Genomic DNA, 19,672 nt, shown 5'->3' with positions numbered 1-19,672 from the left:
GTGCAAAACAAACAGCATGTCTATGTATTCAAAGGAAGATTGATATTGGTAAAATCTGCAGGCGCCGAGGCGCAGCTAGATTAGAAAATTGGGCCACGCTCGCATTTCTAACGTGATTTTCGCGCATGAAAAGTCAGCTATCTTTTCAATCCTTCCTTTCCATGCACGAAAACGTATGCGATTAATACGAGTGCAGTACCAGTGCCCACCAGTGCGTCAACTTGGGTTTTGGATACCCTGTCGATTACGAAGAGCCGCCTTAAACGGTGTAAGAAAGAGGAAATACCAAAAAACCTGCAGAATGATTCGAAATTCGGTCTACTGCGTACGTATGGAAATAGAAAGAGGTATGCAAGTCCACATCAGCGCTTATGCCAGCCCTCAGCGTCGATTTTGACTCCCGCAAGTAAGGTTCACATCCACTGCGTCAAACCGGGGTGGACCCTCGCCGGGCATAATACACCCGAAAATTGTACTGATCAACGGCGCAACTTCAGGACCCTTTGGTCCATTGGTTCAACAAAACCACGCGCTTTATCGCAATGGGTGCTGACGTCAGGGACAGGGAATAACAAGCTCGCTCGAGCTCATCCGGCGGCCCAACCAGTCAGAACAGCATCCCCAGACATCTTTGCGGCGCCGTACGTCATCTAAAATTTTCACACAAATGCAGCGAACACGTGCCGCTTGACAGTTGCTCAAAGTGTGACGTAAATGCAAGCGGAACACCTGATTGGCTGCTGACGCACACACCTCTCCTTTGCTCCACCAGCAGCAGCTCCGCTCTGGTTCTGCGAAACTCTCGGTCGCCATGGCAGGTACGGCAAGCCGTTTTTGTAACCTAGTAACAGTGATGTGAAGCTTGGAATTGCGAGTCCGATGCTGCCACATGGACAGTCACTGGCCTTTGAATCTCAGCACCCGAGGCAAGCCCTAAGGGGAACCGTTTACTCGTCGCTACTGGCTGACTTTAGCTTTCGGGCGGAGCGGATGAAAGGGGGGGTCTCTGTGTGCTGAGCTTGAACCGCTCAATGAAACCACGTACGACCGCCCAATTGCAGAACGCTGATGAAATGTGTAGTATTAGTTCAGCGGCGCGAATTCGTTGGTGATGATTCTCTTTTATTTAAATGAACAAGCTGTCATAAGCGCTTCTTTCCCTGGCTCGCAAGCAAGCGCGCCTCATAGCCGATTGAATCAGCTGATATCCAGCGTTTTGCACTGCTGCTCAACCAGCGTTTCCCGTTTCATCGCTTGGGCAATGCGGGTTTCATAAACCCTGGCCAGTTTCGCGAGCCAGCTCGCGGACATCCCGCTTGTAGAGGCAAGGCTTGTTACAACTTCAAATGACCGCAGCCGCCGCTAACCTTGGGGCACCGGCTGGGTCTGGAAGCGTAGGATTGCGTAACCAGTAGACAGCTGTTTTGGGTCCCCTCCTGGGTTTTGGCGTGCACTGTGAAGTGGGCTGGCGTTCTGGCAGACTTTCGCAACCAGATAGCGGCCTCGCGTTCACCTGTGCGGACATTGCGCCTTCAGTGACGCAAATTTATAATTTATCGCATGGGCACTCTTTTACATCGCGACCGTTGTGACGTTTGTGCTGCGCCGTGCAGCCGTTGCCGGCAGCAGCTTTGCGAGGTCGCCCTTTTCGTGAGCCTTGTAGTGATGTATCGCAGCGGGAGAAACAATTGCTGAACGAGAATCGCTAGAAGTATGTCGTTGTTGTCATCTTTATAGTCCAGGCATCGCCAATGCTCACAACCATAAGGTTTTTGAGATAGTAAAAACTGACAGGAAGATTTGAACGTATGTCAAAATGAAATGTTCAAAACTTTTCTCGTCGAATCTTGCTAGGTTTGCCTGTTAGGATTGCGCAAAATGTGTGTGTGCCAGAAACATTTTCAATAGACAATTTTTTGTGTCGTCGGTGATGTGCATTTTTGGGTCAAAGTTCTTCACAACTGCATGTGTACCTTTTGTATTCCAGCCCTATGAAGTTGTCTGCGGCTAAAGTGGCCTGAAAGTCAGCACAGCAGACTGCCTTGCTAAGCAAGCAGGTTGTCGTCATGGCCCACTTTGGTCTCCTGCTCGACATTGACGGAGTCATTGTCCGAGGTCGGAAAGTAATCTCGCACGCCGTGAAGGCGTTCCAAAAGCTCATAGACTCCAAGGGCAAGTTCCGGGTTCCCACGATATTCGTCACCAATGCTGGCAACTCCCGGCGGCAGGACAAAGCGCATCAACTTTCACAGTGGCTAGGTGTTCAAGTAAGCAGCGTTTTTTTCTTTCCCCCATGAAAATTTGTGTCACTGCTCTGTGCATTTTTCATGGTTCACTTTGTGACGGCACAATCTGTGAATGGTAAAATTGGGTTGGCAGAGCTTGTTTAGGCAATTTTTTGAAAGAGATAGTTCGATATTTTTGCACCTGGTTGTTCTCCACTGATGCCACTTCACTGCGTTTCACAGCTTTCTAAAATCTTGTAGCATGTTCTATTCACCAATACCCCTGCTATATGAACATTTGCAATGCCACTGAGTCAAATGGCTTCTGAAATTTAAAATGTAAAATATTTGATGTTTTAAAGGCCACTTGACTCGAATGTTGTTTCAAACGCTCGTGCAGCAGGGATATTAATTATTCCCCCATTTCAAACTCTAATTCGCAGAAAGGACATATAAATCTAAAAGAAGCAAGTCTGGTAGCTTTGCTGAATGATTGCTGAACACAGAGTATACAAACTTGCGCCATTCAGCTGTTTTGTGAATTCATCTTGCATCACGTATGGTGGGAACTTTGCCTTTCAGATTGTGGAGCAGCAGGTTGTCATGTCCCACAGCCCACTACGCATGTTCCAGCAGTTTCACGACAAGCACTGCCTGATCTCTGGTCAGGGCCCCATAGTGGACATAGCGCACGGGTAACCTTTTCCCCTCTTACCTTGCTGTTCCGTGCCTTGTATGGGGGGGCATTTTTGGGAAGTTCGAGATGAGGTACCTTTTTGTAAGGCCATTCATTGCAGAAGAGCTTATTGAAAAAGAGCAATAAGAAATTTCAAAAGAACAATTGCAAAAGAGCTTATTGCATTGAAAAAGAGTATTCATTGCAAAAGCGCGAAAGAGCTTATTGGCCAGATTCTGTAGTAGCAGCTTGTGTATTATAGCCGTGCTCATCATAAATAAATACTGCATTGAGAAAGCCTGGAGAAATCTTCTTAACTGTTGTTGTTAATGTTGTTTATATCCTTATCCACAACTTTTGTTGTGGATAAGGATAATGACTTGGAATTGAAATGACACTTTAAAATGCTGGGAAACATAGAGTAGGCAATGTCATGTAACCAGGGTCTTTTGTTTTTGTGTAAGACCCAATTTTCCCAGAATTTTGTGTATATCAGGCTACACCTGACTTGTTGGAAATTTTCCATCAGCTCAGATATCTTCGGCACACCATGATAGCTTACAATGCAATTCTTCTGACAAGAGAAGATGATAAAAACGTGGGAGCGATTCTAAATCTTGGCTGAAAATGTTGTTGCTGAGATGGTCAACGATTAGACAATTCCTTTTATTTTTTTGGTGAGCTACAAGAATCCACTCAGAAGTGTTTCCTTGCATTCTCGAAGGCAGCAACCAGAAAACGAGTTTACTCCTCAAAACAGATAAAGTGCCTTGGCAACAACTCATGGAATATGTCTGCTGACGTTACTCATAATTGATTTCATTTGTCACATGACTGAGATGGCAGCTTAAAATGCCTGCAAAAATGCCTTGAGTCTGTTAACTTTGGTTTTGAGGTGTTACAAGCTTCTTGCTAGACAGTGACTGTGTTAGGTTTGTGTGTCCTAATAGAATGGTGTTGATAATGACTGCCACTTTCCTGGTGAAAATAAAACTGAATTTGAAAAAGACTGCTAACAAAAAAGAGATTTCAAAATAGTGCCTTGTTTTTTTACCTCCAAATTCAGAACTTTGTAAAACTTGCAATGGAGAAACCTGCATATCGAAGATAATCTTCACTCCAGAAATGCACTGAAAAGGCTTCCCAAGCTGATAGCTGAAACTACCTTCACGAGCTCAAAACTGTTAGAGCAAAGTCCTGAAGGCAGTAATGATCAATGGGCTAGGAATGCCATCCTCTTCTCAAATGACGCATTTACCACTGGTAACAGGCTTTGCACTTGTTCCTTGCAGGCTAGGCTTTACAAAGGTCTCTACTGTTGATAATTTGCGATCTCATTTTCCCCTCCTGGATGCCGTAGACCACAAACGCAGACAAACTGAGGTAAGCAGAAAATTCCGCAACTTATTGGCACCACCACCTAGCGTCACTAAATAAGCTACGCTTCGTGCACATGGAAGCATCTGGGGGCCATTTTGTTTCTGGCTTGCAGTGTTGCCGTCTCTCCCCATGAAACCGCTGCCGGGTGTGACGGGCAGAACGTGACCGGCCGCTCTAGCGTCTGTGCAGCAGAGAGAGAGGAGAGGTGCCGAGAAACAAAATGGATGCGCCCATATGTAAACAAATATCACGTGGTGCCGACCAACAAATGAAAATCCTGGCGGCACATAACAATGAGAGAAAAGAGTGTCGATACTCTAAAAGCCTTTATTTAGTGACGCTATCATCACCTTAGAGCTTCGTGTTAAGCATTTAGGACCATCTAAATGTAGAACAAACCTGCCAAATGCTTTCTTCCTAAGCGTTATTAAACAAGTTGCATGCAAAACCCTTCGTTTCGGCGTGGATGTTTGGCTGATGTTTTGCCTTGATGAGTAGGTATGTTTGGAAGATGTATAAATGACCACACGAGTACAGTTATCCGCTTTTACTGCCAGCGGACGTACATACGACAAACAGCAGCAAAAATGGGGGATCAAAAGTGGAAGGGATGAGGAGACCAAGCTTCACTATTCATACTTTCTTTGTCCTTCTCTTTGGTGATGGCAGCTTATGCTCTGATTGGTGTGTGAGCGGTGCTTGGTCTTCACAGTTTGCGACGCACTCTCTCTTGTCACAAAATAAAAAGGGAAATAGGAGAAGGAAACGCCAGCTGTAATTATTTATTTCTAAGTAATAATGCATTGTTTGTTATTGAACGGAAGCTGGGGAGCTCAAATTATGCCTCATTTTCTCATTAGGACCGTCATAAAGGATGGCCAGTTTCATGCCACTCAATATCTTATGGCAGTGACCAGTGTCATCTCATTCGTTATCATAGGTGTAATCTTCAGCAGTTGAATGGTGCCGCCTTGTCCGTAGCCATGTGTGACTGGGAGAAAAAAAAACCATAAAACGAGTTAAAGTTCAAATTACACCACACTAGCATAGGCTTATATTATAACCGTAATATTAGGCTAAACGACTATTTTAATTTTAAAAACTACCCCAGTTCCATATTTTCCACACTTTGATTCTACTATGATGGCACCTTGGCCACCTAAATGCGAGTTGCCTCTGATAAGTCGAAGCAGTTAAAACCACTGGGACTTAAAAGCAATCCCATCTCTCAAGTTCTTTTACCGCCTTGCATAGAGTTTCATACAATAATAACTTGAGAAGAATCTGGCGCTGCGATCGTTCGCCGCAATGGACGTGATGGGTAGTTGTGGATTCAGATTGGCGGTTGATGGCTTCACGAAAAGTACTATGGATTAGATCATGCAGCCAGTTTCATTTTCATCGTGGTCTTGCATGAAAGCCTTTGCCTATGTGGGGTGTTGGAAGAAGCGTTCGAAAATACATTTATCCTTGAACTGAATGTCGCACGTGCGCTGACGCCGGCCTGAGTGGGAAGGTTGTAGTATAACAAAAGTTGCGAATCGGGTAGGTTAAGAATTCATTGTTGGCACAATGAGCGCGAAAACACAAATGATGGCAGTGTATTAGGCGAAGTTGCCTGCGATTTAGGAGTTGCGGTGGCACTCATTCGGCAGAGCAATTTATTTTAAAAGCTAATGACGGTTGCGAACTGCTTGGGACATCCACATTTTTCGTGCAAACGCTGGCTCCTACGGCGTAGACCACCCGGACCAGTGGCCAATAGGAACGCAGCTTAATGAATGTCACTAATTCAGGCTAAAATAACTTCTTTCAAGGTAAGCGATTCCCTTGTATTTAGGAGTACAAAACCTTTTTCTTGATAATAAGAAGTACAAGAGCCTAAACTTTTACGAATAGTTTTTAAAGAAGTCTGTGTTTCGGTGTAGTTGGCGGAAAACGGCAAAAATACTCCTCGACCCCGCGTCTGCTTTTTACCTAACGCGCCGTTTTATTTCGTTCAACATCAGTTTTTAGGAGCTAAATTTTTTGTGCACAGAGTAATCTGTAAACAGCAAACCGCACCGTGATTGTTTCATGGAAAAAAAAACTCAATATGCGCAGCCGTACCCATGTTTCGATCCTACGCAGTTCGGTTCAGTACTACCGATTGAAGCGTAAGCACCGTCGTGGAGTTAGCGTTGAAACTAGTGCCAGATTCCTTTCTAGTTATTATTGTATGAAACTCTATGCCACCTTGCACCCTCTGGGTCACTCCTTACAGCAATCCCATCCAATTTTGTAGTCCAGTTATAACTGTAGCACAATATAACGTCTATCCCAGCCAACATTGTTTTACCAATCATTCCACTTTGAGATGTTGGTATATGCACTAGGTTGCAGTGATGTACAAATTTTGTGCCAAACCAGTTTAACGAGAGATTGGACAGGCAGGTCCGGTTGACATCTTTAATTTTGACGAAAATTTTGTATATAGCTCCTTGTGCACTAGGGACAACATGTAAAGTTATTTTGTGAAAAAAAAAATTCCTGAAGCCGGCTCGGCTCGCTGGTGCATTGAGCGGCTTTCGGAAAATTGGAAATTTGCTACCGCTGTTACACAAAAACTTGCAGCTGTTGCCCTAGTTCTTTTTATGTAAAGACTTTGCATACTCTTAAATGATTCAATATATTTGTGTTTGGCTTGCAGAGCAAATTCTTTATAATAAAATTCCCAAATTGAAAAAAAAAATTGAAAATTGCCCAAATGTGGGCAATTCTTAGAATCTCAACAAGCTAGGTAATTGAAATATGCTGGTGCTTTCTTCTATCCTTGTTCAATCTTAGTGCCAATTTTAGGTTATGTGGTCAGGACAGTTCAATGTGAAAAAACCCTCTACTGCAGCAAGGTAACGCATTTTGGTATACATATTTTGAAAGCCAGTTAAAAAAAAAAAGCCATCTTCGATTTTTTTTTTTTCAAACTTTCACAAATTAAAGCTAAGGTAGAAAAGCATAGAAAGTTGTAGAAAAGCACCCCAATTGGATCGCTCTTCTGGATGCATCTCATCATGCACTGCTCAGAGTTGGTAAGATGCGGGAATTTTAAAGATGTGGGAATTTGGGAATTTTCGTTAAAAGGAATTCACTCTACAAGCTAAACACAAATATGTTAAAGCATTTGAGAGTATGCAAAGCCTTCACATAAAAAGAACTGGGGCAATAGCCGCTGTAGTTTTTGTTTTACAGCGGCAGAAGTTAGCAGTTTTCCGCAAACTGCTCAACACACCAATGACCCGAGCCGGTTTTGAGAATTTTTTTGAGAAAGGGAAATTATAAGGAGCTATATATAAAATTTTCGTCAAAATTAAATATGTCGACTGGACACGCCTGTCCGATCTCTTGTGAAAACAGCCTACAGTAAACATTTTTGCTTACTTTCTCACCCAAAATACCCAAAGTATGCCAATGCCTTCCTGTTGATGCTGTGAGCATACATTGTATTCTTATGTTTTAGCTGGTGTGGTACGCTCTGATTAGATTTGTTTTTGTGCTAATAAAACTGGTATTAGATTTTTATGATGCCTTTACACCTGTTTTGGAGTGGCAAGGGGATAAAAAAATACAATTTTTTTTTGCTTGTATAGTTGACTGCGGACATCAGGTCCTCTTCGGGATTTTAGTGGCGTAAAAAAAGCTAAGTGCCATGCTTTTTTTTTTTTTTTGTCATTAACAGCCTTCACCATTTGAGCAATATTTTCCAAGAGTTGAAGGTGAGTAATCAGCTTAATTCCCTCATTTACTCATTAATGAGCAGGGCCATGTTGCTTGACAGATGTGCTATGTAAAATGTTATTGAACAGTAAACAGAGCTCTTCTGCGTCAGGTGTGAAGGCACACATCCTTAAGTGGAGGGAGGAAGAAAGGTTTCAATCATCGAACCTTTGCTTAGTGCTCGAAGTTAAGCTGCAGTGAGATGGGTAGTCAGGGCTGCGAAAGTTCAAGCTGTAGAAATTCGGTGCAGTTATTCGTAGCTGAAATGGCATGGTAGAGAGTGCCTGATGTGTAAATTCCCGCGCCATGCAAGGAACAAGAATGGCTGCATTGCTGCTCGGTGTTTCTACTACGAAGTTTACCTTAGTGGCTCTTGTTCATGCTAACTAACATTTATTTATAAATGCTTAGATTTCGTGGCAATACTATAACTGGAACTGGAATTTGCCAAAGGGCACAATCTTGATGGGGTTAATCTTGAAAATTGTTATGGCCAGAATTGTTGCAAGTAGGCTCGACTGCACACCGCTTTTACCGCTTGCTCAATCTAATGCCACTTGAAAAGAGACAAGGAAGGCCTGTAGGTCTTGTCAAATAAACTTGTCAAACCTTGGTGGCGAAGCGAAAAAGTTAGCCCTCTATCACCTTTCTGGCTCCTGCACAAAGTGCCAACTCTTCAGCTGACTTTTGGGCATAGTCGATGTGAAAACTGTGCAAGGCAGCATCCCGCACGAAGCGAGTGACAGCTAGGGCTTGTGAGGCAACTGCTTTGAAAATGTGCCTTGTTGATGCCACAGTCACGTTGACAAGTCTGCTGGGTGTACTTAAGGAGCTTTCTCCGTTGCCACGAACGTTTTTTCCACAAGGCACCAGCGAGATAAAACTTGGCAGGCATTACTCCTTATGGAGCTGCATTCTGGGACCGTTGAAATTAGTTTTTGCGAATCGTTTAGAGTTATTAAAAAATTCTGTATCCATGCGGTCGCCTTGAAACGATTTGCTCATGGTGCGTCCACTGCCGTTTGCCACATCTGCCTGGTTGTTAGTTCTTGGCGAGACTTAGGGGGGAGCATTGCTGTTGTCGGGGGGTGCACATGGTGCTTGCGCACAAGTGCGTGCTTGCACAACCGAATGGTCATATCCTGCCCCCTGTAGCCGTGGTGCTGTTTGGGGAGCCCGTGAGGTGGGAGACGAGCCTGCAGCTGATTGTGGATGTGCTGATGACCAACGGGCTCCCGTGTGCGGCCGCGCCCGCCATCCCCTACCCGCACCTGCCCATCCTGGCCTGCAACATGGACCTGCAGTGGATGGCCGAGGCCTGTCTGCCCAGGTCTGTGATGCTGATCAGTTGCCACCACAGCCGTGCCCATCACGGCGTTGCACACCATGAAAAGCGTGGACAGCGTGCTTGCGAGTGTAATGAAATTACAGCCACAAAAAAGAGAGAGGGAACTGTTATTCAATGTCGCCCCCGCAATTTTCAGAAGCAGCATACACGCCGAGCTGTCCTAGATTATTTCTTTTTTCTCTTTTTATATCCCTATAGAGTGGCAATGCTTGCTCCTATAAAAGCCATGTTGTTCTGGATTGGCGGAATTTCGTCGACTGGAAATTTTACTCGCGAGTGAAGCCAACTTCTTAATCAGTGTTAAAAACCAGCAGGCAATTGTAAAGCTATTAAAGTCTATCTTTGCCATGCTTTGTATTTGTATATTCTTTGAAACTAGCCTAACTTACAAACACCTAACGTGGTGTTTTCCCGGCAAATACATATGTGGCAAAAGTTCACTTTAGAGCATCAGCTGTTGGAGGGAAGCTTTTTAATTGTCTGCAATCAGATAGTCCCCATTATCATTGTTTTAGAAGGTACTGTACGTGTTCTGGCAAATACTAGCAAATCTTTTGGCTCTGTGAGCAAATTTCACCACATGATCCAATGACATTTAATGATGCATATGTCATGCTACATGTTACTGTTGAAAGAGCAGCAACCAGGCTGTAATAGCAGTCTAGAACTTAGTCGGCTGGTGTTGATAGACAAGGCGTAATTATCGATTTCCTTATACTATTTTTCTATGCATAATAGAACACATTTAGTCATTTCAACCATCTTAGCTACTGGCTGAAACTTTTTCGAATTCATTTTCTCGCCTTCCAATTCGCACATGTGGCGTTCACGTGGTTGTGGCATTTGGTGCCTTAATGCTACAAAACGTGCTTGGAGAAACCACTGTCATGCTGTGTACGTGAGTAATGGGCACAGTGTGTTTCGTCTGAGACATGTAGAAGCAACCTGTGTTTATTTAGCATGCGCATGTCGTGGAGACAGGAGGGACTAGGGAGTGTGAAAAATGGTTCGCTGCTGAAAACATCCCTGTCACTTGTGCAAAAAGAGAAGCCCGGGCAGGCAGTAAATTGAGGTCGCCCAGCAACCTGGCCGGAAGCCCGGCAGACCTGTCTCGGCAAAAGCGTATCTCGCACGAAGATTATCAGCCGTCTTCGGGCCCCAGAGATAAGGGTGCATGGAAGAAAACGCACACCTTTGGGCTGCCCAGATTTGCGGGTCCGTGTCTGCCCTGATAGGGCCGGGGCTCTGTGAACAGATTGATTGGGGCCACAGATTACCAGTGCAATGAAGTTTGGGGAAATTGTTTTGTCACACACTAGCTATATAGAAAAAAAAAAAAATATATATATATATATATATATACATACATACATATATATACATACATACATACACAAACATACATACATACACAGAAATAAGGATTGGCAGCCAAGAATGCCAAGGAAAGCAAAGGGGACGATGCGGTAGGTAGGTCGTTGAAACAGATAAAGAATTTCTGGAAGAAAGAAAGTGGAGAAAAAATGCCCGCCGGGTGGGATCCGAACCCACAACCTCCAGAATACCCGTCTGGTGCGATAACCATTACGCTACCGGCGGGACTGTTTTTCGCCTTCACTTTCTCGGGTATATATATTCAGGAATTTGTTGTCTGCGCTTTGGGGTGGTAGACAGCGCCACTCGTACTACTCGGACAATAATTCTTTATCTGTGTGTATATATGTGTGTATATTTTGGCCCCACGGGGGTGGCTCAGTGGCTAAGGAGTTGCGCTGCTGAGCATGAGGATGCGGGTTCAAGGCGAAAACCAAAAACGCCCGTGTGCACGAGATTTCGGCACACATTAAAGATCCTCAGGTGGTCAAAATTAATCCGGAGCCCTCCACTACAGCGCGCCTCATTGCGTTCGTTGCGTCGGCGCTATAAATGTCCCAATCAATCAATCAGTCAAATTTGGCACTTCATTAATATTAATGCAGAAATCAATCATTTGTATAAAAAGCGTGTGAGAATCATATTTTCTTGGGTTCTGGGAATGGCCAAAAAAAATAGCTGCTTTTTCTTTTTTGTTAGGTACTTTGCGTGGACCCACCCTCTCCCCCTTCCTCCTTCCCCAGCTCCCCCTCTGTCCCTCCCCGTTCCTCATTTCGTAATGTTTACTGATTGGAAACATTGTTCTAATGCAGGTTCGGTCATGGTGCCTTTCTAGTCTGCTTGGAAAATTTGTACAAGGTAAGGTTCATCTTTGTCAATTGTTTGCCCACTTTCTTAAAGAACTGACTTAAGTTATTAGTTTGATAATTAATCACTGATTAGATGGCTTCTGCACTTTCTACAGTGCAGTTCTGTGCAAGAAACTGCAATGAAATGTTTTGCGACATTTTGCGACTGACAAAAAACCAAGAGTGAAAACTTTTTCGAGTTCCTGAGCTTTAAACTACTCGCGGAACAAATTCAGGTTGTGTATGAACGTGACGTGCTTTCATAATTTATTTCGTAGGGCAAAGTGAAAAATTTCCCCTGCTTCAGTAGTTTGCTTCGAAGCAGTGCTAGTGCACGAGGTAGGGAGAGTACTCTGCATACAGAGTACTCTCCCCATTTCATGCAGTTTTTTAACCGTTATAGGCAGCTTTTTTTTCAGTTGTTGGGTGTCCTTGTTTAATGCAGATAATTCAAGCGAAGGCAGTGCTTTGAGAACAATGGCAGGAAGAAAGGTATCTGCGCTTACAGTTAATATTGCTGTTTACAGTATTAGTTTGTGCAAATGCCCAGCACTGACTTGGCGTTCGTTGTTCCCATTCTCCTGCACACTCAGCAAAGGCCCAGTAGTCTGACAGCTCTCACCACAATAACAAACCACTGTAGTATCGTGGCATAGCTGCTGCATTGAAATACTCTCAGTGCAATTGTGTAATAGCCATGCAAGTTTCTTTTGTCTGTTTCATGGCTGCCAGAAGGAAAAATTGTGGCAACTAGACACTCGGGAGTTCATCGTTGCTTTTTTCCCGTACGCCATTGCAGAAAATAACTGGCCGGGATATGATCTACACGGCTCTGATTGGGAAGCCTAGTGAGATCACCTACCTGCACGCCGAATCCTGTGTTCAAGAGGAGGCCGAGAGGTTGGGCATTACGCACCCCATTCGGCGCCTGTTTGCAATTGGGTGAGGCCCCATGCATTCTCCTCTGTGTGGCTGCATGCGAAGTGCATCGGTTCATTCTTCTCCCTGGTGTGGGATAGGCGCACTGTTAGACCCCGAGAACTGTTCGCGACTAAAAACAAGTGCTTCGTCCGAAGCATTTTTATTTGCGCGAGAAAAGGTTTTGTACCAGATTTCAGTTACCTAATGTTTTCTCAACAGTTTTCATGCCTAAAACAATTTCTCAGAATTTACCTAAACCTCAGGCCTTTTTGCTTTTTGTTTTCTAGAGGCTCAACGCTCACAGAAGCATCTTTTTCTGTGTACGAATTCGATAATTTTTGTAGAGGCTGTGTACTTAGAATGACCAAAACTCAACCAAACTCGGTTATAATGCCACATATTAGGATGACCTAGGGTTGAGCATGAAGCATGAAAGCAGTTATGTTTGACACGAACATAACTTGAACTAGCAGTTTTTTGAAGTTCAAGAAATCAGGAGTGCAGCAACTGCCACTGCACAAAACTTTTGTATTGGGTGCCATTGCTGGTGCCTTACGTGATTAATTCTGTGTAAGTGATTTGTGTCCTTTAAAAATGCACTGTTAGCTCTTCGTTTACTTTATTTGTCTTTTCAACTCTAAAACTCTGCTGCATTGTCATACCTTCGCAAAGGGACAACATCAACACCGACATCTATGGCGCCAATCTGTACAATCGCTACTTGGAACGCCGCCGGAAGGACGACTTCCCCAAGGCGATTCTGGCGGCCGGCTCCAACTCTGCCCGGCAGGCTTTGAACTCGGGCATTTCCAAGGACTCGGCGGCAGAGGCGAGTTGAAATTCCTCCAATTCACTGCCAGGACAAGTGTTGTCGAGAGAAGTTTTTCTCGCAAAGAACAAAACGTGACAAGCTACACAATCCAGTCTTGCTGACGGATTGAGGCCCTTGCTTTTAACACCGAAGCTGTTTAGAAAATTGTAATTTTTTGTGTTTGCAGTTAAAATTACCAAGAAATTTCCGTGCACGCGCACGTGAGCGTGGGCCTCGTGACGGCCGCCCGGTGTTTAACAAAGCCAAAAAAATGCCTAATGATCATGTGTTCGTGCCTCGTGGCAACGTCCCAGTGTCCGTGCCGCATGTTTGTCAAGCCAAGCATACCCACGTGGGGAGATTGGCCAAGATTGCCAAAAAAATCTCCAGCATTCGCCGTAATTGGGGCAACATTTGCTTGAAATGAGAAATACACGTCATAGCGTATGCCCCTCAGAGGTGATGTCCAATGATTAGCACTTCCAAAAAATGAAGGAAGCTCACACTTATAGCAACAGTGATGGAGCAAAGGCCGTTGCAGCCGTGAAAAGGAAGCAAATGGGTTGCAATTGTGGACTTAAACCATCGTGATGGTAGTGAAGGTTGCGTACAGCTTCGCTATCCTCAAGTCTTGCACGTTAGTGTGAGCTTCCTTCATTTTTTTGGGGGCGTGCTTTCACAGGAATGCTTTGTTGACAATGAACGGCTTTGAGCGAAGACTTTACCCTGTGTAAAACTCTAAATTCATGCGAACTTGTGTTTTCTTTGGAAAAAATGAGTGGCTCTGGGTTAGTCGTATTAAAGAAGGCTTGTTCCAGAGCCGAGTCCAACTGCTACAGTCGCTCTTAATGGTCTCTGGTGTTTTGGGGTATGCAGATGGTGGGAGGCTGCGGTGCAGTGAGCTGCACCTCAGTGCTGGTGCACACGGGGGTGTACAACGAGGAGCTGCACGACGACAGCTGCGAGCACACGCCACGCGACTTCCTCCCCGTCGAAGTGGGCCTCAAGGAGCCTACCTTCCGCGTGGACAACATCCTCTCGGCCGTCGACCTCATCTTCGACCGGGAGGGCTTCTCTTGATGAAGCCCCTCCTCTCTTTCCCGCTTGGGTTCTCTTGGCCGTCTTCCTTTAATAGGGCTGTGCATCTCAGTAAACGTGGAGGGAATAGGGCAACAATAATTTATGTACGCTGTAGCCACACGTTTTTACCTTGTAGCACCTACATAAGTGGCAAGAGTGGTGGGGCATGGCTTTGGGATGCTAGCTTGCTTTTAGCCTGCCACACAACTGCGTTCTTTCCGAGGGGCGTGCAGCCAGTTTTATGTGTTGATTAGCGCTAAACTTGTTGCTTTGTCTTGTTGCGTAGAGAGTAGGTGTCGGGCTGTGAGTCCTTTGGAGCATTTACTGCTCTCGTGGTGTGTGTTTATCCATTGCCTTCTGTAGAAATCAAGACGGACAGTTTTTTAATTTCAGCAGCACAAGTGGATGGAAAGGTGGCATCTCAGATTGTCAATCTAGATGTTGAGCACAAAATGGCAGCTCTAACTGTGCATACAGTGAAGAGCAAGATGAAAAAAGCAAGTGCCGGTTAGTGTGGGTTCAGTTTTTATGCTTTCCCTTCTCTTCTTCTTTTTTTTTTTTCTCTTTTATTTTACATTTCCTCTTCTCATTGGAGAGTTTGAAGTTTTTTGGCAACACCTAGCCAAGTTTTCCTGCCACGGTGTATAATCTTGTTCTTTTTCAAAGTTTTCCACATGTCATACAAACAGCTTGACATTATTTCAACAGCTAGTGTGTAAAAAATATGAGCGTGATGGACGTGGCTGTTGTAGTTAGGCTTGATTTTAACGAATGTAGGCTTTTAGGCATCTTTCTATTCAAGGTCCTCATTTTAAAACATTCTCCTGGGCATGGAGGAAAAAAAAAAACATGCCATGAAGGCACAGAAATTTCTAAGATGCTATCTATTTGTTTTATTCTGCTCTTGGGAGAATTTTTTCATTGTACTTTCAGCTCTATTTTTAATATTTGAATCATTTGTATTTTAGATGCTTAGCATTTATAGTGCCAACCCTTATCATCCGTTAGCAGGTGCTGCTTCTTGGGCACCACCTATTTTTGAAGTGAATGTGCTATACTGGCTGAACCAAGGTGGGATTAACCAGTGGTGTTGTTGCTCATAAACTATCACGAGAGATTGGCCAAACTTGAAAATTGGAGGCTGAAATGGGGCAGAGAATGCTTGTTGATACCCCACCACAGAACTGTATACAAAGAATCCGCAGTAACTGGACAACTGAGTGGATGGAGATTGTGTTGCCGCACCCTCGCAGCTTCCCTTGCAATGCATCCTTATGAAGCCCTATAAATGCTAAGCAGTTTGATAAATGCCCCTGGAAGGGATTCAGTATTTTTCTATCTCCAAGGCGTTATATTTTTATTAACAGTTGTTGAAAAGACCTACGTTTATTTTAATGGAATACGTGTGTTGCGCTGGTTCGAAGACTGTATCATAGTTTTATGAAACGTGGTTCTAAGGGGGGCGCATGACATGCCAAACTCTATCTACATTTTTTTTGTGTGGATTGAGGCACGCTCTGTATGGCCACAATAACGCACAACAAATGTCTTCGGATGTTTCCGTAGTTGAAGTGCAATGGTGTTGGTTGATGAGCCAGTTTATTCTGTTCTTACCTTTTCTTATACCCGAGAGATGCGTAGTAACATTGCTCTCAAACTAACCATCACCCATATTTTACAAGAGTACGTGTAGGCCTCCTCCACACTTCGGCAGTGCTGTGGCTTAAGTATCAATTTCCAGCCATCTTCATCCTTGCTTTTTCATGGCTGTGGCATTGTGAGATACTTATGAATCATTCACCGATTATTTTTGATGAGTTCTAGCATAACCCAGCTGACGTGGCTTTTGAGTTGCGCACAAATTTATCAAGGAAGCTTTAGCGAATGCTTTTTATTTACAAGGAAAGTTTGGCTTTGCGAGTTGCTTTGATTTGAGAAGTAGCACCCTGCATAAACAATATGTAAGGTTGTTATCCTCTTGATGGCTGCGTTGTTCGGTGCAGTGTTCATTGATTTGTCACCCGCACACAATATTCATGTTTTGCTGGAGTTCCCTTCTTACATAGACTGTGTGGAAACAGCCGTGGACATGCGTTGGTATCGTCCATTGGTTTGCTCAACTGATCAGCGCACAGCATTGCACCAGTCTTAGCTCGGAAAGAAGTGGCGTGCTGCTTTTCACGTGGAAGGCAGCTGGGATGTTTTAACCGCACATTTTAAAGTGAATACTGTGTTTCACGGTGTGTTTGTTTTGCTCATTCTTGTCGACGTTTCATCTTGCAGGGCCATTGTTAGAACAGTGCCCGGGTTGTTTTGCATGGGAATTTGCCATTTTGTCACCATCTCACTTTGCTCCCTGCCATCTTGGGACTTTTGCATCTTTACTCATTGCTAAAACCCAAATCCAGCTTTTAATTGTCGTTGAAGTAGCTGTTTCTCCTTCATTGTTTGAGCTCTGAGTACGTACGAGGACACAAATGTCCTTGGTGCTGGCCGCTGTAATCTCATTTTGTGGTTTTGTTAGGCTTTTGGTGGGTGAGATTCACTTGTCGCTCTTATTGTCGCATTGATTAGCCGGGAACATTGTTTCCCCCCCCCCCCCCGATGACATGTCGCGATAAACTATATTGCTTGTATACATTTAGCAGGCATGTTTGTTTCCTGCTGGACTATCTTGTCCGATTTTGTTTTGAGCCACAGTTTGCAGCTTGCTGTCGCGTGTGCGATCATAAAACACTAGTGTTTTTTTTATACTACATCACTTTGCTGTTTGTTGTCATGCGTGGGATTATAAAACACTAGTGTTTTTTATACTACATCTGAGGTGAAGTTCATGTTGTTGCTTCTTGATTCCATTTGTGAATTTTCTTTTAGCTTGTTAAAAAGACTGCATTTACATGCACAACGGTGTGCATGTTTTTATTAGCGTGGGGTTGTTCTTTTTGTGTGTGTGTGTTTCGGCTGGCTTTTTTATTACTTGCGCTAACTACTAACAAACTCCGTGCAACATTTCCATTAGTTTGCCGCTTGAGGCAGAGCTGCAGCTTTTTAGCTAGCGCTGTTTATTGTGACTGTTGTGCGCACACTGACATTTTCTGTCTAGGTAAGAATAGCAGGCGCTGAGCAGAACTATTTCTATCATATCGTGACGCCTGCTTCTGGGAATGCAACTCTGATAGGACCAGCCAGATTTGGTCCCGTCCGGACTACTGTGTTGAAATGGAAATAGTAAACTGGATGACTGCGTCTGGTATTTACTAACATGAATGGATTTAGACACTAGGAAAACAGTGGAATGATGCTATAAGGAAAGTAGAGTGTAGCATGTGGGAGCTTGTCGGTGGTAACCCAAGACAGAGTAAAATGCGTATTTATGAATAAATGGGTGCTCCTATTCCATGCTGTTGTGTGTGAATGCATCCTGCTGATCGAAATGTCATGCAGTGGGCTCAGTTTTTAACAGCGGAGCTGTTTAGCATAACGTAATTTTTTGTGTCCGCAGCGTGTGCACGTGAACACGGGCCTTGAGGCGACCGCTCAGCAGTTGACAAAACCAATAAAATGGATCGCGACGACTTTCCAGCGTCCCCTGCGCTCGTTTGTCAAGTCAAGCATACCCACTGTCGCACGCCGCACCTCGAAACGAGCAGATGGCGCGTTTTGAGGTGCGGGGTGTGCAACACCACTGTGCCTTCGCGTTTGAATTAGGTGCCGCGGCATCCTGGAAGCAGGGCGCATGCGCAGGGAGCAGTGGGGGTGAGATCAAGTGTGAAAACAGTTCCTCACCACTTCCTGTACGCACTACTACTGAATCACTTGGAACACTCTTACTGCCTTGAGTAACTGCTAAAGAAGCAGAGTAGAGTCACAGGATTGATGCTAAAGGCTTGTTCACACTTGCAGAAGCGACGTGATTTCTGTTGCTTAAGGGCCCGTTCGCACTTGCAACAAAAGCGAGTGAAAGTGACAGAATTTCTGTCGCTTTGTTGCCCGGCGATGGTTTTTGTTGTATGGTCTGGACCAAAAGTGATCGCCGGGCGACGAAAGCGACAGACATCGCGTCGCCTCTTTGCAAGCGTGAATGGGCCTTTTAGTTAGTCACCCGGAGATCACGTTTGTCGTTTGGTCTTGACCAACTTTTGTCGCTGCAGCAGAATTTTGGTCTGGACCATACGACAAAAACCATTGCCGGACGACAAAGCGACAGAAATTCCATACTTTCACCCTCTTTTTGTTGCAAGTGTGAAAGGGCCTTAAGAGCTCAAGTGTGAAACCCATCAGTTCTGGCATTTTTTGTCTAGGCGATTTTTTTTTTCTCCAAATTTTTTTAGCTCAATTCTATGCATCTCTTCAAAAGTGCAGCAGCAGTGTCACGAAGCTGCTACAGAATAAACAGATCTGTTTGTCTGCTAGGATTTCGTTGAGCTAATTATTTCGGAAGGATACAAAACCACAAGTTACAAACACTCGTGTTTCACACCATGTCTTGGGCGCATTTTTTAAGGATGATAGTCTTTCTTGAGCTACAAAACGCGAAAGAATACGAATTTAACTTAATTAGGAATACAGGTTGGATTGGTTTGCATGATAGCAAAGGGAAAATAACTTTTTTCTTAAAGCTTTGGCCATATGCTGTGTCCACCATATGCGTAAGATGGTATTTGCCACCACCCCAATGCAGAGAAGCCTTTAGTCGGTCCTCATATCGACACGTGAAAATTGATCGATTGATTGTCTTTATTAACAAGGAACAAGGAGGCCTGTCAAGGATTATGGGAAGGGGATAGCTGAACTGAACCAACTTTAATTTCATTGTTTATGAAAGGTGCGGGAGGGAAGGGAAAGAGTATCAGCTGGTGGGAGGGGAGAGAGTAGTAGTAGCTACGTGTCAGGGGCTAAAGACGTGTTTTGACGTATTTGGAGCAAAGGACGCGAATATACGGCTAATTTTCTTCACTTCCTTAGGGCTATAATTTTAAAAAATTGTAGCCTAATAGTCCTACACCCTCACTGGAATGCGCTGTCTAATTTTAAGTCTCCAAGTCCTGCACTTCAAGCCTCTTTAAGCGGTAATCACGTGGAGCGATTTTTGCGAGCGGCGCTACGGGCGATGCAACGGGAATCCGCAATCGCACGTACAAATCGCTCGCTGCTCGGCAGCCACATGAAAGCGATCGCACGAGCGACTTTGAAACGCGATCCCAATTTGCCGCACGTACAGCGCCCGTTATGATTATCGAAGTACACAGCCGCAAG

At 44.4% G+C, this 19,672-nt stretch overlaps 1 protein-coding gene across 4 annotated transcripts; it reads left to right on the top strand.

The window, feature by feature from the left end:
- The first annotated feature begins 661 nt into the window (after window positions 1-661).
- LOC144152691 (haloacid dehalogenase-like hydrolase domain-containing 5) lies at window positions 662-17,813 on the top strand. 4 transcript variants are annotated; one of them, XM_077684085.1, is made up of 10 exons: window positions 662-818; window positions 1,988-2,267; window positions 2,808-2,920; window positions 4,194-4,284; window positions 7,997-8,033; window positions 9,190-9,364; window positions 11,569-11,614; window positions 12,404-12,546; window positions 13,198-13,354; window positions 14,213-17,813. In XM_077684085.1, exons 2-10 carry the CDS (start codon window positions 2,067-2,069, stop codon window positions 14,414-14,416), a joined length of 1,167 nt encoding a protein of 388 aa, XP_077540211.1. In that variant the 5' UTR covers window positions 662-818; window positions 1,988-2,066; the 3' UTR covers window positions 14,417-17,813. The 4 variants fall into 4 exon arrangements, with proteins under 4 accessions (XP_077540211.1, XP_077540210.1, XP_077540213.1 ...); XM_077684084.1 differs by having other exon boundaries at window positions 770-926; XM_077684087.1 differs by lacking the exon at window positions 662-818 and adding an exon at window positions 1,085-1,108.
- Window positions 17,814-19,672: the final 1,859 nt, after the last annotated feature.

Source organism: Haemaphysalis longicornis, unplaced genomic scaffold (assembly GCF_048455015.1).
Source record: "Haemaphysalis longicornis isolate Haplotype H1 unplaced genomic scaffold, Haemaphysalis longicornis Haplotype H1 scaffold_9, whole genome shotgun sequence".
Taxonomy (NCBI): domain Eukaryota; kingdom Metazoa; phylum Arthropoda; class Arachnida; order Ixodida; family Ixodidae; genus Haemaphysalis; species Haemaphysalis longicornis.
Note: the sequence above shows the minus strand (reverse complement) of the source record. Positions and strands in the feature narration are given on the sequence as shown.

Excerpts from the sequence above, each read along its gene's own strand:
- LOC144152691 (XM_077684085.1), top strand. The coding sequence starts at position 2,067 with ATGGCCCACTTTGGTCTCCTGCTCGACATTGACGGAGTCATTGTCCGA. Across the intron at positions 2,921-4,193 it reads ATAGTGGACATAGCGCACGG|GCTAGGCTTTACAAAGGTCT; the intron begins GTAACCTTTTCC and ends TGTTCCTTGCAG. Across the intron at positions 13,355-14,212 it reads CCAAGGACTCGGCGGCAGAG|ATGGTGGGAGGCTGCGGTGC; the intron begins GCGAGTTGAAAT and ends TGGGGTATGCAG.